This window comes from Sarcophilus harrisii, chromosome 4, assembly GCF_902635505.1.
Source record: "Sarcophilus harrisii chromosome 4, mSarHar1.11, whole genome shotgun sequence".
Lineage (NCBI taxonomy): Eukaryota > Metazoa > Chordata > Mammalia > Dasyuromorphia > Dasyuridae > Sarcophilus > Sarcophilus harrisii.
In genome coordinates, this window is record NC_045429.1 from 267230104 (window position 1) to 267242467 (window position 12364).

Below are 12364 nucleotides of genomic sequence, written 5' to 3' on the forward strand. Positions count from 1 at the left end.
TTGCATGCCTTCTCAGTGGTTAGGAGGGCTAATGGGAATGAGGGAGGGAATTTAGAATGTAATTTTTAAAAACTTTAAATAATAAAATTTTAGAAATTAAAATTTGAAAAAAATAATTATTTTTATCTGAAGGTTGTTGTGATTGTGACATATTCAAAATTACATAGTTTGTGCCCAAGTTAAAAGGAGAAACCAAGTCCTCTGGTTCCTGGGACAGTTTTCTATTCATTATGTTCTTTTAACAACATCTGCATTCTATTTATAGTCTCAGTCCCAGTCAATTTTTTAGAAAATTATAATTAAAATGAACTCAGTAGACTTGGATTATATGGATATGCCACTTCTTTCAAGTCTGAGTTATTATTTTATAAAATAGTTATTTCTTTCCTTGCAGAGAAGTTTTTCTTAATTTTTGTTGGGATGATATGTCTGGATTTCTTTTTTTTTTTTTCCCAGATTTTTGAAGACTCTAGATTTTAGGCATGTTATACTACTCTGTCAGTGAGCTACTAAAATAGAATAACTCTTTGGTATATTAAAGAATTTATTGGTCATGGCCATGAATATTTCATTTTATAACTCTGAGCATTGCTTTCTTCATCTGCAAAACATGGAATGTACTAGTGCTACCTTCCTCACAGAAAAGTAAATCTTAAAAATATTATGACTACCCAGTCATTGAAGGAGAGGAAATTTTGAACCCAGACCTTAGCGTAAGTTCAATATCCTATGCCATAATGACTCCTGATTAGACCTGTTGAAGAGCTTAGTTTAAAAAGGCGAGGTCTCCCTCTGTATCCAGAGCCCTCTCCAGTCATCCTGAACTATATCTGGCCTCTGGACCCATATTGGAGGGGGGAAGTGAGGCTGGTGATTTTGCACAGCCTTCCCTAACTTAATCCAGTTAACTTGCATGTCATGACATCATCTCCCTGATATCAAGATCCTCTTAGAAAATGAAGGGCAAACAACAACAAACTGGTTACTGGGTCATATTCTGGACTAACATAGGGACTTAAAAATCGTACTAAAACTTCTATTTAGTCCCTACTTAATCAGGAAAGGCATAACTTTGCTTGCTTTTACCTCTCCCCATGGGTTCTTTTCTCCTAGCAAATGCTCTCTTGGCAAAATATTTCTCAAACTTCTGCCTCAACGTGGATGGTACTTTTGGGGTGAGTAGGAAACTAATGAACAGTTGATTGTGACAAATTCCTTTCTAGCTATCTTTATCATGATGTTCATCCTATACTAGATGATTTAAAGCAACCATTCTCAAACTTTTTTTTGAATTTGTAAACCTTCTGAAAGTGTTTCAGAGACTCTCCAGGATTATTTGGACGTGTGTGTGTGTGTGTGTGTGTGTGTGTGTGTCCTTTAGCTCACAACCCCAAAATAAAGATTTTTAAATATGCTTGAAGAATTGGGATTTTTGTGTTTGTTAGTGAACATTTGTCTTAGCCTTTAGCGAAACATTTACTAAAATGTGGGTATTGCCATTTGTTTATTTTGAAAACAATGGAAAAATTATTAAGCAAAAGCTGAATTCAACAAAGTGGATTGCAATCACTGTGGAATAAATACTTCTTTACTGAATCTATAATTTGTTAAAGTTGCTAAAAGAATTACTGTAAGGTTACTATTAAACATAGTTTAATCCATCTAGCCAAGAATGTTAACTTCATAAAGTCACTAAACTAGTGATTAAGCTTAAAATATCATTTTCCCTAGTCATTGCTTATTAGCTTTTTAATACAATTATAATATATACTACTTTCTTTTGTGATAAAATGCTCTAATTCTTCATTAATTATTTATAGAAATATTCACCTTGCTCTATTGGCTATTATTTTAGGACCTCTACTTCCAATCTCCTATTTTCAGGATATGAATCTTGACAGTAAATAATTCTCAGAACACTGTTTTCAACAGTCTTATTTAGCATCAATGAATTAACAATAATAATAAAAATAATGATAGCAATTAACCAGACCCTGTGATAGGCACTTCATAGTCATCTGAAAGTAGGTGCTATTATGATCCTCATTTTACAAATGAGAAAATTGAAACAAATACGGTTGAAGTGAATTGCCCAGAGTCTGAGGCTAGATTTGAACTTAGTTCTTCCTGATTTGTATTATCCTCCATCCTTTGTACCATCTATTCGCAGGACATTTGTTTTAAGTTTATAATGCTTTTTTTTTCCCCACATCAAATGCATTTATACAAGGATTGACAACTTTTCAAAAGATGGATGCCAAGCTGCCTTTTTAATGTGGTAGTAGAGCAACAGAGGGCTTTGAGGGCAGTAACCTAGAGTAAGTGAAGGACATACAGTAAATCTCTTGTTAAAAAAAAATGTAAATAATCCCTGGAAAGATGAGTTTCTTTGCTGGTCCTGCTTTAGTATGAATGACTTTAATCAATTAGATAATTAAATTGTAATAGTTGTATTGCAATAAATTGCAATAGACTAGAGGAGGTTATTCTAGAATGCTGGGCATATTGCCTAGGGTAGGAATGGGATGAGAAAGAGCTATGTGAGATGCAGGGGTTGTAACTTTGGAATGGTTTCAGAATGGTTCTCATAAAACAGAGCCCGTGGTCTAAAAGAAGGAACACTAGATTTGGAGTCAGCAAACCAGAGTGAGAATTACACTTGAGAAAATCATTTTGCCTTTCTAAGATAAAGTTACCTCATTTTAAAATGATGATAATAATATCACTCGCCTGATGTTGTTGTGAGGACTAAATGAGATAACATATATAATGCATTTTGTAAATTTTAATGTGCTATGAAAAGTTGATTATTATTATTATCTTGTTTTTAACACTTAGTAGTTATGTGATTATTTATCCTCCCTGATCCTTATTTTTCTCAATGTAAAATGAGAAGAATAATATTCATTATATCTTTTTCATAAGATTTTAAAGGAAAAAATTTTAAACCTTAACTTCTTGTTGAACCATGAATTATGACTGAAGGTATCAAAACAAACTACTGTGCAGTTTTGCTAGTAATCCTGATGCAGTATTTCTGACCTGTATTGCTGATGCCTGTATTAATATATAATTCATAGACATAAATACATATAGGTTAGGTGACAGAATTGGGAAAGAGCTGGCCTTAGAGTTAAGAAGATCTTAGTTCCAATCCTTCACTGTAATGGGCTGAGGTTTGAGTTGATGCACTTAAAGTCCCAAGTACATGAGGCTAAATAGTAATTGGACTATACTCTATTAATATACATGATTGGCTAAAGAATGGTCCCTGCCCACTCTCTGTGCAAGTCCTGATGTGTTGTACAAGAAATGACGATTTTGGTGGGTGGAAGCAGAGAGAGGAACAGGAAGAGAAGCTGGGAGAGATGGGGCCTGAGTCTATTCTCCTGGCTGCTGGTCGTGTGGCTGGTGATCTAGCTAGCTTCTTGACTCAGCTGCACACATTGCTATCGCCGATTCTCTTCCGCCTCCGATCCTTCTTCACTGAGAATAAAGACTGACGATTTTCCCCTAACCTGAACTCCGGACTCCTGCTGATTTTAAAATATGCAATCTTCACACTTCACATTTGCCAGTTGTGTGTTTCTGGACAAGTCACTTAATGATGCATTACTTGGGGATAATTAATAGTGCCTACCTCCCAGGTTTCCGTGACGTTTTACTGAAATAGCAAGTGTAAAGTGCTTGCAAAACTTTAAAACACTATATAAATAAATTCTAGTAATGATGATAATGAGTGGTGATGTTTATGATAATAATGATGATGATATTGGTGATGATGATGGGACTGATAGTCAGTCTTGAAGCCAGGAAGGACTTTGATTCAAGTCCTGACTCTCTCTCTAACACACACTGGTTTTGTGATTCTGGTAAAATCACTTAAACCCATAGTGCTTTAGGCATTCTTTAAGATTATAAAGTTTAAGTGCTGTTCTTCATTGATAGAGGGTATTTCCTAAACCAGCTAGCCAGACATTATGCTGGGTTCTTGGGATACAATTGCACATATAAAGAATAAATCCATCCTTATTGGATGTGCTGGTTTTGAGGAAGAGTGGATATGAAATCACATATTCAGCTCCTATCTCATAGAAATGCATAAAAACATTTGAAAGCTATTGTTTTTGTGTTGGTTTATTAATAACCATCATCCCCATGCTGATCATGTCATTTATGTCATTCCTCTGCTCAAAAACTTTCAGTGACTCTCCATTGCCTACTAAATAAAGTTCAAACTCCTTTGCCCAAGATTCAAAGCTTTCTGAAATCTAGTCATTCATCCTTTTCAGCCTTATCTAATGTTAGTGACCTCTCAGCACTCTACATCTCAGTCAAACTATGAGGTTCCCTGTACATGCAGAGCATCTCCATACTTTCTTCCCTTTGTTCCCAGTGTTCTCTGTCTCCCTTCTCATTAGCTGTCCTTTCTTTAAAGTCCAAGTCAAGGCCATGTCCTGCAGGAAGCCTCCCTCAATATTCACCCCCAGCCTCCTTACTTTTGGATCATGAATGGCCTGCAATCTCACCTAATATTTGTTTTATTCTTTTCTAGTTTGCTTATCATAGATATAGTTATCATAGTCTTATTACAGTCATAAATTTTGTAGTCATACAATGTTAGTCATATAGTCTCATGGATTCAAAGGTAAGTCACATACTACATACACATATAGGTAGTCATTTATACTTATACTTATTTGTGTTTTTATTTTATGTCCCTGCTAGACTGAAAACTCTTATAGCGAAGATTAGCTGAACTTTGAATATATTCTGAGAACTAGCACAGAAATCCACACAAGGAAGGTGATATTTATTAAATGAATATTGAATGGTGATATAATAGATCCTACCAGTCATGGTGTTGTGAAATACAAAAATTTAAATATCAATAGTGGGAAATGATGTTTTAAATTTTGAGAAGCTATTTTGGGTCATCTAATTAAATGCTTTCTTAACAGCAAGGATGGCACTTCATTTATATAGTGCTTTACAATTTTCAGAACATTGCCCTATATCAGGAAATGTTTCTTGACATTTTTATCTCCTGGGATCCTCTGTGTGGCCAAAAAGATTAACATATAACTTATATTCCTTTCTAAACTGATTGCATGAATTGTGGATAGGAATAGAAAATTTTTTTTCAAAAACATTGTGTACTTAAAAGCAATTTTTCTACTTTTTGCAGTCTTTAAAAAATAAATAAATTTGTTATTATAATATGTTTATTATTAAATTTATACATAAATGTTATATATTTATAATTATATTATCATATAAAAAATAAATCTTCCTTGTTCAAAATTTTCATTCATCTCTCTGTGTGTGTCTGTTTCTTTGTTGTACTTTCCACACATTTTTTAAACCTTTCTTTCAAGATTTCTCTTTAAATAATTAATGGTTTAAAAATAAATTTGTATATATTTATAGATAGAATCATGTTTTTATGCCAGCCACAGTAGCCAGGAAAGTGAGTGCTGTTGCTGACACCCTGAGAGCTTAATCTGTTTTGTAATTTGTATACATGGAAGAAGTGTGAGACCGAGTTGGAAAAATAACTTAAATGCTTGTGGAATTGTGTTTGTTCATCAGAGATATTTTATTTGGTCTTATACAAATGGCAAGATAACCAAAAACATTGTACTCTCTTTTAAAGAACTTTTCATCAGGATATTGTTGAGTGTGTGTGTTAGATGTATTACTTTCAGAAAGAGATGCATTCAGGGATAGCTTTTGAATATAAATATTTTTACAGTAATTTCAGATTGGATAGAGTGGGTTTGGTACAATCAGCACGGTATGATCAAATTTGGAAGAAATTACAGATGCATTTTTGTAGCTTTTTCTCCAGCATCTTGATTTTTTTCAGATGGAAGTACAAGCATTTTATTTTCCCTCAAACTAATCAGAATAAGAAACTGATTTTGCCTTTGCCAGAAAAATAGAACTATCATTTTTCACATTCTTATATTTTCCAGGTCAGTTTCAAGTAAGATTATATTTCTAGTACTTCTGAATTCCTGAAAACTCTCTAGTCTCTGTAGCAGGAAAGGCCCAAGTGAGCATTTGGGGGTGGGAGGAATCTGTAACTTTTTATGCAGTATGTTTTGTGTTGTGCATTCCAGATACAGTTAACTTTTTGTGTGCGTGTGATTAGTGTGGAAAAAAATTAATGCAGTCCAGTATTATGATTTATGGACTGAATCCTTTGCCTACTGAAGACTTGCCAAAGCTAAAAGTACTTTTTTTCCTTTGGATATTAGAAACAGCTACTGTTTTTGTTGATCTTTTTAACTTCTGAATAGGCCTATTTCAAGTCATACCAGCATGGGAGCTTAGATTAATAATATACTTATTCAACGAGTGATACTGAGTGAAACCATTGCTCATATGGGTAGGAAGGATAAAATTTCATAAAATTATTTTCAGGTGCATTAATGCAATTCGGGAAGCTGAGCGTCAAGAGTTTTTTTGCTTGAAAGAAATCAAAGATTTCTGTTTATTGTATCATGTTGCAGGTGTGCACATAAGTTTAATCTAATTGCATTTTTTGGCATCCTAAAACCTAGGATATTTGACTTTTAAATACTAAAATGTATTTGCTGAATATCCCCAAAGATTTTTCATTCTTGGTACATTTTGAAGTTAGAATTTGTCTTTCCTGAGACATCATGACTGCTTTATATTTACCTTTAATTTTATCTTAACTTAATAAATAAATCACATATTGTAGAAGTGGATTTCATATTTTCCTCTTGTTTTTAGTTGCAGCAAGCAGCTGAAGTTTCACAGCTCCGTGGAGCCAGAGTGATTTCTGCTGAAGATCTTCTTTTTTTGATGCGCAAAGACAAGGTATTCCTTCCAAGTGGAAGTTACCAATGACAAACAAAATGATCTAGGTTTTCTTATACCTGTAATACAAAATGCTTTTGTTGTTAATTGCCTGCTTTTTCTTTCATGAACACTTCTCTAAAAGCTGAATTGAGTTTTAATTATTTACTCATTTTTCTTTTAAACGAATGTTTACTCAAAACTAGCTCAGTACTTCTTAGGCAATTCTCAATGACCATATTATCACTAGTTATAAGAACAATTTTTTTCATTATATCATCATCATCATCATCATTGTTACTGACCCTCTTACCATGATTTGTTATGACACAAAATTGCATTGCTCTGGTATTAATACACTGTCAAAAAACTGTGAAAAGCAAATAATTAGTGGTTAGTATTTTGAAGTCTCAGATGTCTACAATATCATTTTTGGTGATGTGATGTACTATATAGAACACTGAATTTACAGTGTAAGTATCTTGACTGGATTCTTGGTGGTGTTACTTATTCTATGTGTAAGTTTGGCTATAAGCTCTCTGATCAGTATAAAACCAAAGGATGTAAGGTTAGTTGAAAAACATATGAAAGGAGCTAAGCCTTTAAAAAAAAAAAAAAGTATATGTTTAGGATTAATAGAAGAGAGGAGAGAAAACCTTTTGTAGTTATAAATGGGGCATATCTAGAAAGCATCTAGAAAATGCCTTGTCTCAATAGAATGAAGACACCATTCTGTAAAGTAGTAAAATGTGAGTCTAGATAGGGAAGGGACAGTTGGTTGATAGGGTGTTTATGAGTTTTCCTCCACCTGATCTCAAACAAGAAGTGCTTCTGTCTTATAATGTCAAGTCACATGTCAGAACTGCAAGAGATCTTGGAGGTCATAATTTGGGATTGGCCTTTGTTATATTTAACCAGATTCATTCACTTGGGTTATATCACCAGGTTTACTTATACTCAATAAGGAAATTTTCAAATCAGAAAAAAAAAAGCTTTTAATTCTTTCTATTTAATAGTAATAGTAATGTTAATCTCACATTTATTTACATGGCATTTAAGGTTCAGTTTATTAAACATGTATGTGCAAGGCATTCTGCTTCTTTATAACAACCCTACAAGTTAGAATTTTACAAGCACAATTTCTGCTTCTTACCAATCAGGAAACTAACTTTCAGAGATGTTAAGTGATTTGCTTATGGCCTCATAGCTAAAAAATGCTAGATAAGATTCAGATTCAGATCTCTCTTGACTGCACAGTTATCATTCTTTCTCCATTACATTGTTTCACTAGCCTCTCTCTAAATGACCACTATTTATATCATGAAGGAAGAGTATCCAGAATCCTGTGTACAACCTTATAATAAACAAACATATAATTTCAAGATTTATTAATACAGAAATATTCCTTATCAAATTCCTTTTCTGACTTTTCATTATATTAAATTACATTACATAAATTATCTTTACAATCATGGTAAATTTCTTAACATCAGATTTAGTTGCTGTCAGAATACAAATTTACTCATGGCATTAAATATTTTTTTAAGGTCTTTTAAGGTCAGTATAATTTACATGGAGAAGTAGACAGTGTTTTCTACTGCCCAATTCATTTGCATGTCATGACATTACTTTCCTGATCTCATGGTCATCTTTCAAAGCATCATTGAAAACATCTTAGAAAACAAAAGGTCAAATAGCAATCTCTGAGTAGTAGTGGCTGCCCAACTGACCAGGACTAGTTGGACAGTACAGCCCCTTCCTCCCTTCCTCCCTCCTTCTTTCCCTCCTTCCTCACTCCTTTCCTCTGTCCCTTCCTTCCTCTCTCACTCCCTTTCTCCCTTCCTTCCCCCTTCTCTCCCTCCTTCCCTATGTGATCTGTGTAACCTCACAAGATATCTTGGGATTTACAAGCTAGATTTCTTTTTTAAGAACCATATCTTAAACCCAAATTACTCAAGCTATTATTGATTAGCCAAAAATAGGTCCCAGGCCAAGTCTCATTTGGTTATCATATGGGCTTTGATGATTCTGAGTAAATATAAATAGCAGTTGTTTCCGTTTTAACCAGACCCTTAAGGGTCTTCTTCCACATTAATTTTTTTTTTTTTTTGATTAGGTAAAGGAAGCCATTCTTTGCTCCATTTTCTGCCTTATTCTTACCTACCCTTAATTTCTAAATGGGCTTTGGCTCCAGAGGAGAGAAGAATTTGGTGACTGCACAGTTCTGCCTCACTTAAATCAAGTTCACTTGAAAGTCATGACATTATTACCCTCCTGATGTTACAGCCCTCCTCCAGAAAAAGAATCAACAATAACAGCAAACAATATTCTTCCACTGTCAAAAAGTAATCTGAGCAATGCAAATCAAGGCAGGCCAATATGTTACACTAATTCTAGATAAGACTAATAATACTGGTACTTCTAATATCTTCTTTTATGCTCTGTGTGGTGAGGAAAGTTCTCCAGAAGTGTAGAGCACACATTCCTTCTTTTACCTTAAAAACTTTTACCATCATGGTATGAGCTGTAAGAATTATATATTTCTTCACAAGTAGAGGAGCAACGTCTTTATGTCACATCCACATGTCATCCATGCCCCATCTCTTTTATAAAGCAGGAGGCCACAACATTACTCAGGAATCAATGGAAGGAATGCTGGACATGAAACCCTAAGTTCTCGCATTACTCACTAGCCAAATGCATCACTTAAACCTCTAGAAGCCTTTGTTTCCTCACATGAGGAAACTGGAATGATAATAATACCTGCCCTTCCCCTAGTGATTTTATAAGGGTTACTTAAGGTAATATGTAATCAAGCTTTTTGTAAAACCTAAAGCATTATGCTTTTTAGAATTGACTGTTGCTAACAGAAGTCCCTTTGTAGCCATTAAGGGATTTCTGCCAGAGATGATGCTTTCTAAAACCACAAACAAAGTGACTATGCCTTTTACTAAGTCAGTCAATGACTAGTGCTATAGATCCAAAAGAAGACCATTAGTTTTCATCCTGAATCAAAGAAATGTTACATATGTGTAGCCAAAGATTTTCCACTACAATAAACAGAGATACCTAGTTTTTACTCTTATTATCTCTTTTGGCTGACATATTCTCTAAATAACCAAGAAAAAATAGATTCAAGGAAGCAGCATGTTATTCTCAGGGATTTTTATATTTAATATGTAAAGTGAGAGGGCTGAAAGTTCATTTAATATATTGTATAAGTTTCCTATACCTATGTAGATCAAAAAATGTGTTTCAAGCAAAATTATTACCAACCTATGGTCATGTCACAGTTTTAGTTTGTATTATTTTTTCTCTTATTCCTTCTCACAGAATGTACTTCTTTTTTTTTTTAAGTCTTTTTCATTATTAAAGCCTTTTCTTTTTTATTAAAGCTTTTTATTTTTCAAAACATATGCATGGCTATTTCTTTAACATTAGCCCTTGCAAAATCTTGCGTTCCAATTTTGTCCCCCTTCACCTATACCCTCCCCTAGATGGCAAGTAGTCTATATGTTAAACATGGTAGAAATATGTCAAATCCAACATATGCATACATATTTATACAATTATTGTGCTGCACAAGAAAACCAGTTTAAAAAAAATCAGCAGCAGAAAAAAATGCTAGCAAGCAACAAGGAAGAGTGAAAATTCTTATGTTGTGGTCCATATTCAGTTCCCATGCTCCTCTTTCTGAATGTAGATGACTTTCTTCATCACTGAACAATTGTAACTGGTTTGTATTGTCTCATTATTGGAGAGCCACATCCATCAGAATTGATCATTGTATAGTCTTGTTGTTGTTATGTATAATAATTTCCTGGTTCTACTCACTTCAACTTAGCATCGGTTCCTGTAAGTCTCTCCAGGCCTCTCTGAAATCATTCTGTTGATCGTTTCTTACAGAACAATAATATTCCATAACATTCATATGCCATAATTTATTCAGCCATTCTCCAACTGATGGGCATCCACTCAAGTTTCCAGTTTCTAGCTGCTATAAAAAGGGCTGCCACAAACAGAAAAGATCTCTTTGGGATATAAGCCCAGGGTTTTTACTGGATCATAGAGTATGCACAGTTTGATAACTTTTTGAGCATAGTTCCAAATTGCTCTCCGGAACAGCTGGATCCATTCACAACTTCACCAACTATGTATTAATATCCCAGTTTTTCCATAGCCCCTTCAACACTGGTCATTATCTTTTCCTGTCATCTTAGCCAATCTGAGAGTTGTGTAGTAGCACCTCAGAGTTGTTTTAATTTGCATTTGTCTGATGAATAGTGATTTAAAGCATCTTTTTAATATGACTAGAAATGATTTTAGTTGCTTCATCTGAAAATTGTCTGTTGATATCCTTTGACCATTTATCAATTGGAGAATGGCTTGAATTCTTATAAATTTAAGTTAGTTCTCTATATATTTTAGAAATGAGGCCTTTGTCAGAATCTTTATTTATTTTTTAATATATAGTTTTCTTTTTAAAAAATTTATTTATTTATTATAATAGCTTTTTATTGACAGAACCAATGCCAGGGTAATTTTTTACAACATTATCCCTTGCACTCACTTCTGTTCCGATTTTTCCCCTCTCTCCCTCCACCCTCTCCCCTAGATGGCAAGCAGTCATATATGTTGAATATGTTGCAGTATATCCTAGATACAATATATGTGTGCAGAACCAAACAGTTCTCTTGTTGCACAGGGAGAATTGGATTCAGAAGGTAAAAATAACCCAGGAAGAAAAACAAAAATGCAAACAGTTTACATTCATTTCCCAGTGTTCTTTCTTTGGGTGTAGCTGCTTCTGTCCATCATTGATCAAATGAAACTGAATTAGGTCTCTTTGTCAAAGAAATCTACTTCCATCAGATTATATCTTCATACAATATCGTTGTTGAAGTGTATAATGATCTCCTGGTTCTGCTCATTTCACTTAGCATCAGTTCATGTAAGTTTCTCCAAGCCTCTCTGTATTCATCCTGCTGGTCATTTCTTACAGAACAATAATATTCCATAACATTCATATACCACAATTTACCCAACTATTCTCCAATTGATGGGCATCCATTCATTTTCCAGTTTCTAGCCACTACAAACAGAGCAGCCACAAACAATTTGGCACATACAGGTCCCTTTCCCTTCTTTAGTATCTCCTAGTAGTAGCACTTCCGGGTCAAAGGGTATGCACAGTTTGATAACTTTTGGGGCATAATTCCAGATTGCTCTCCAGAATGGTTGGATTCGTTCACACCTCCACCAACAATGCATCAGTGTCCCAGTTTTCCCACATCCCCTCCAACATTCATCATTATTTTTTCCTGTCAGAATCTTTAAATGTAAAAATGTTTTCCTAATTTATTCCTTCCCTTCTAATCTTATCTGCATTAGTTTTGTTTGCACAAAAAATTTTTAGCTTAATATAATCAAAATTTTCTATTTTGTGATCAAAAATGATCTCCAGTTCTTCTTTGGTCACAAATTCCTTCTTTCTCTACAGATCTGAGAGGTAAACTATCTTATGTTCTTCTAA

The 12364-nt window shown here is 34.0% G+C and overlaps 1 protein-coding gene across 4 annotated transcripts in view; it reads left to right on the forward strand.

Moving 5' to 3' along the window:
* SUPT3H (SPT3 homolog, SAGA and STAGA complex component) overlaps positions 1 to 12364 on the forward strand; it is a 593114-nt gene that overhangs the window by 403983 nt on the left and 176767 nt on the right. For all 4 annotated transcript variants that reach the window (XM_031968418.1, XM_031968416.1, XM_031968419.1 and 1 more), the window contains one exon: positions 6766 to 6852. In XM_031968418.1, the coding sequence (XP_031824278.1) occupies positions 6766 to 6852 (87 nt within the window). The remainder of the gene's footprint in view (positions 1 to 6765; positions 6853 to 12364) is intronic.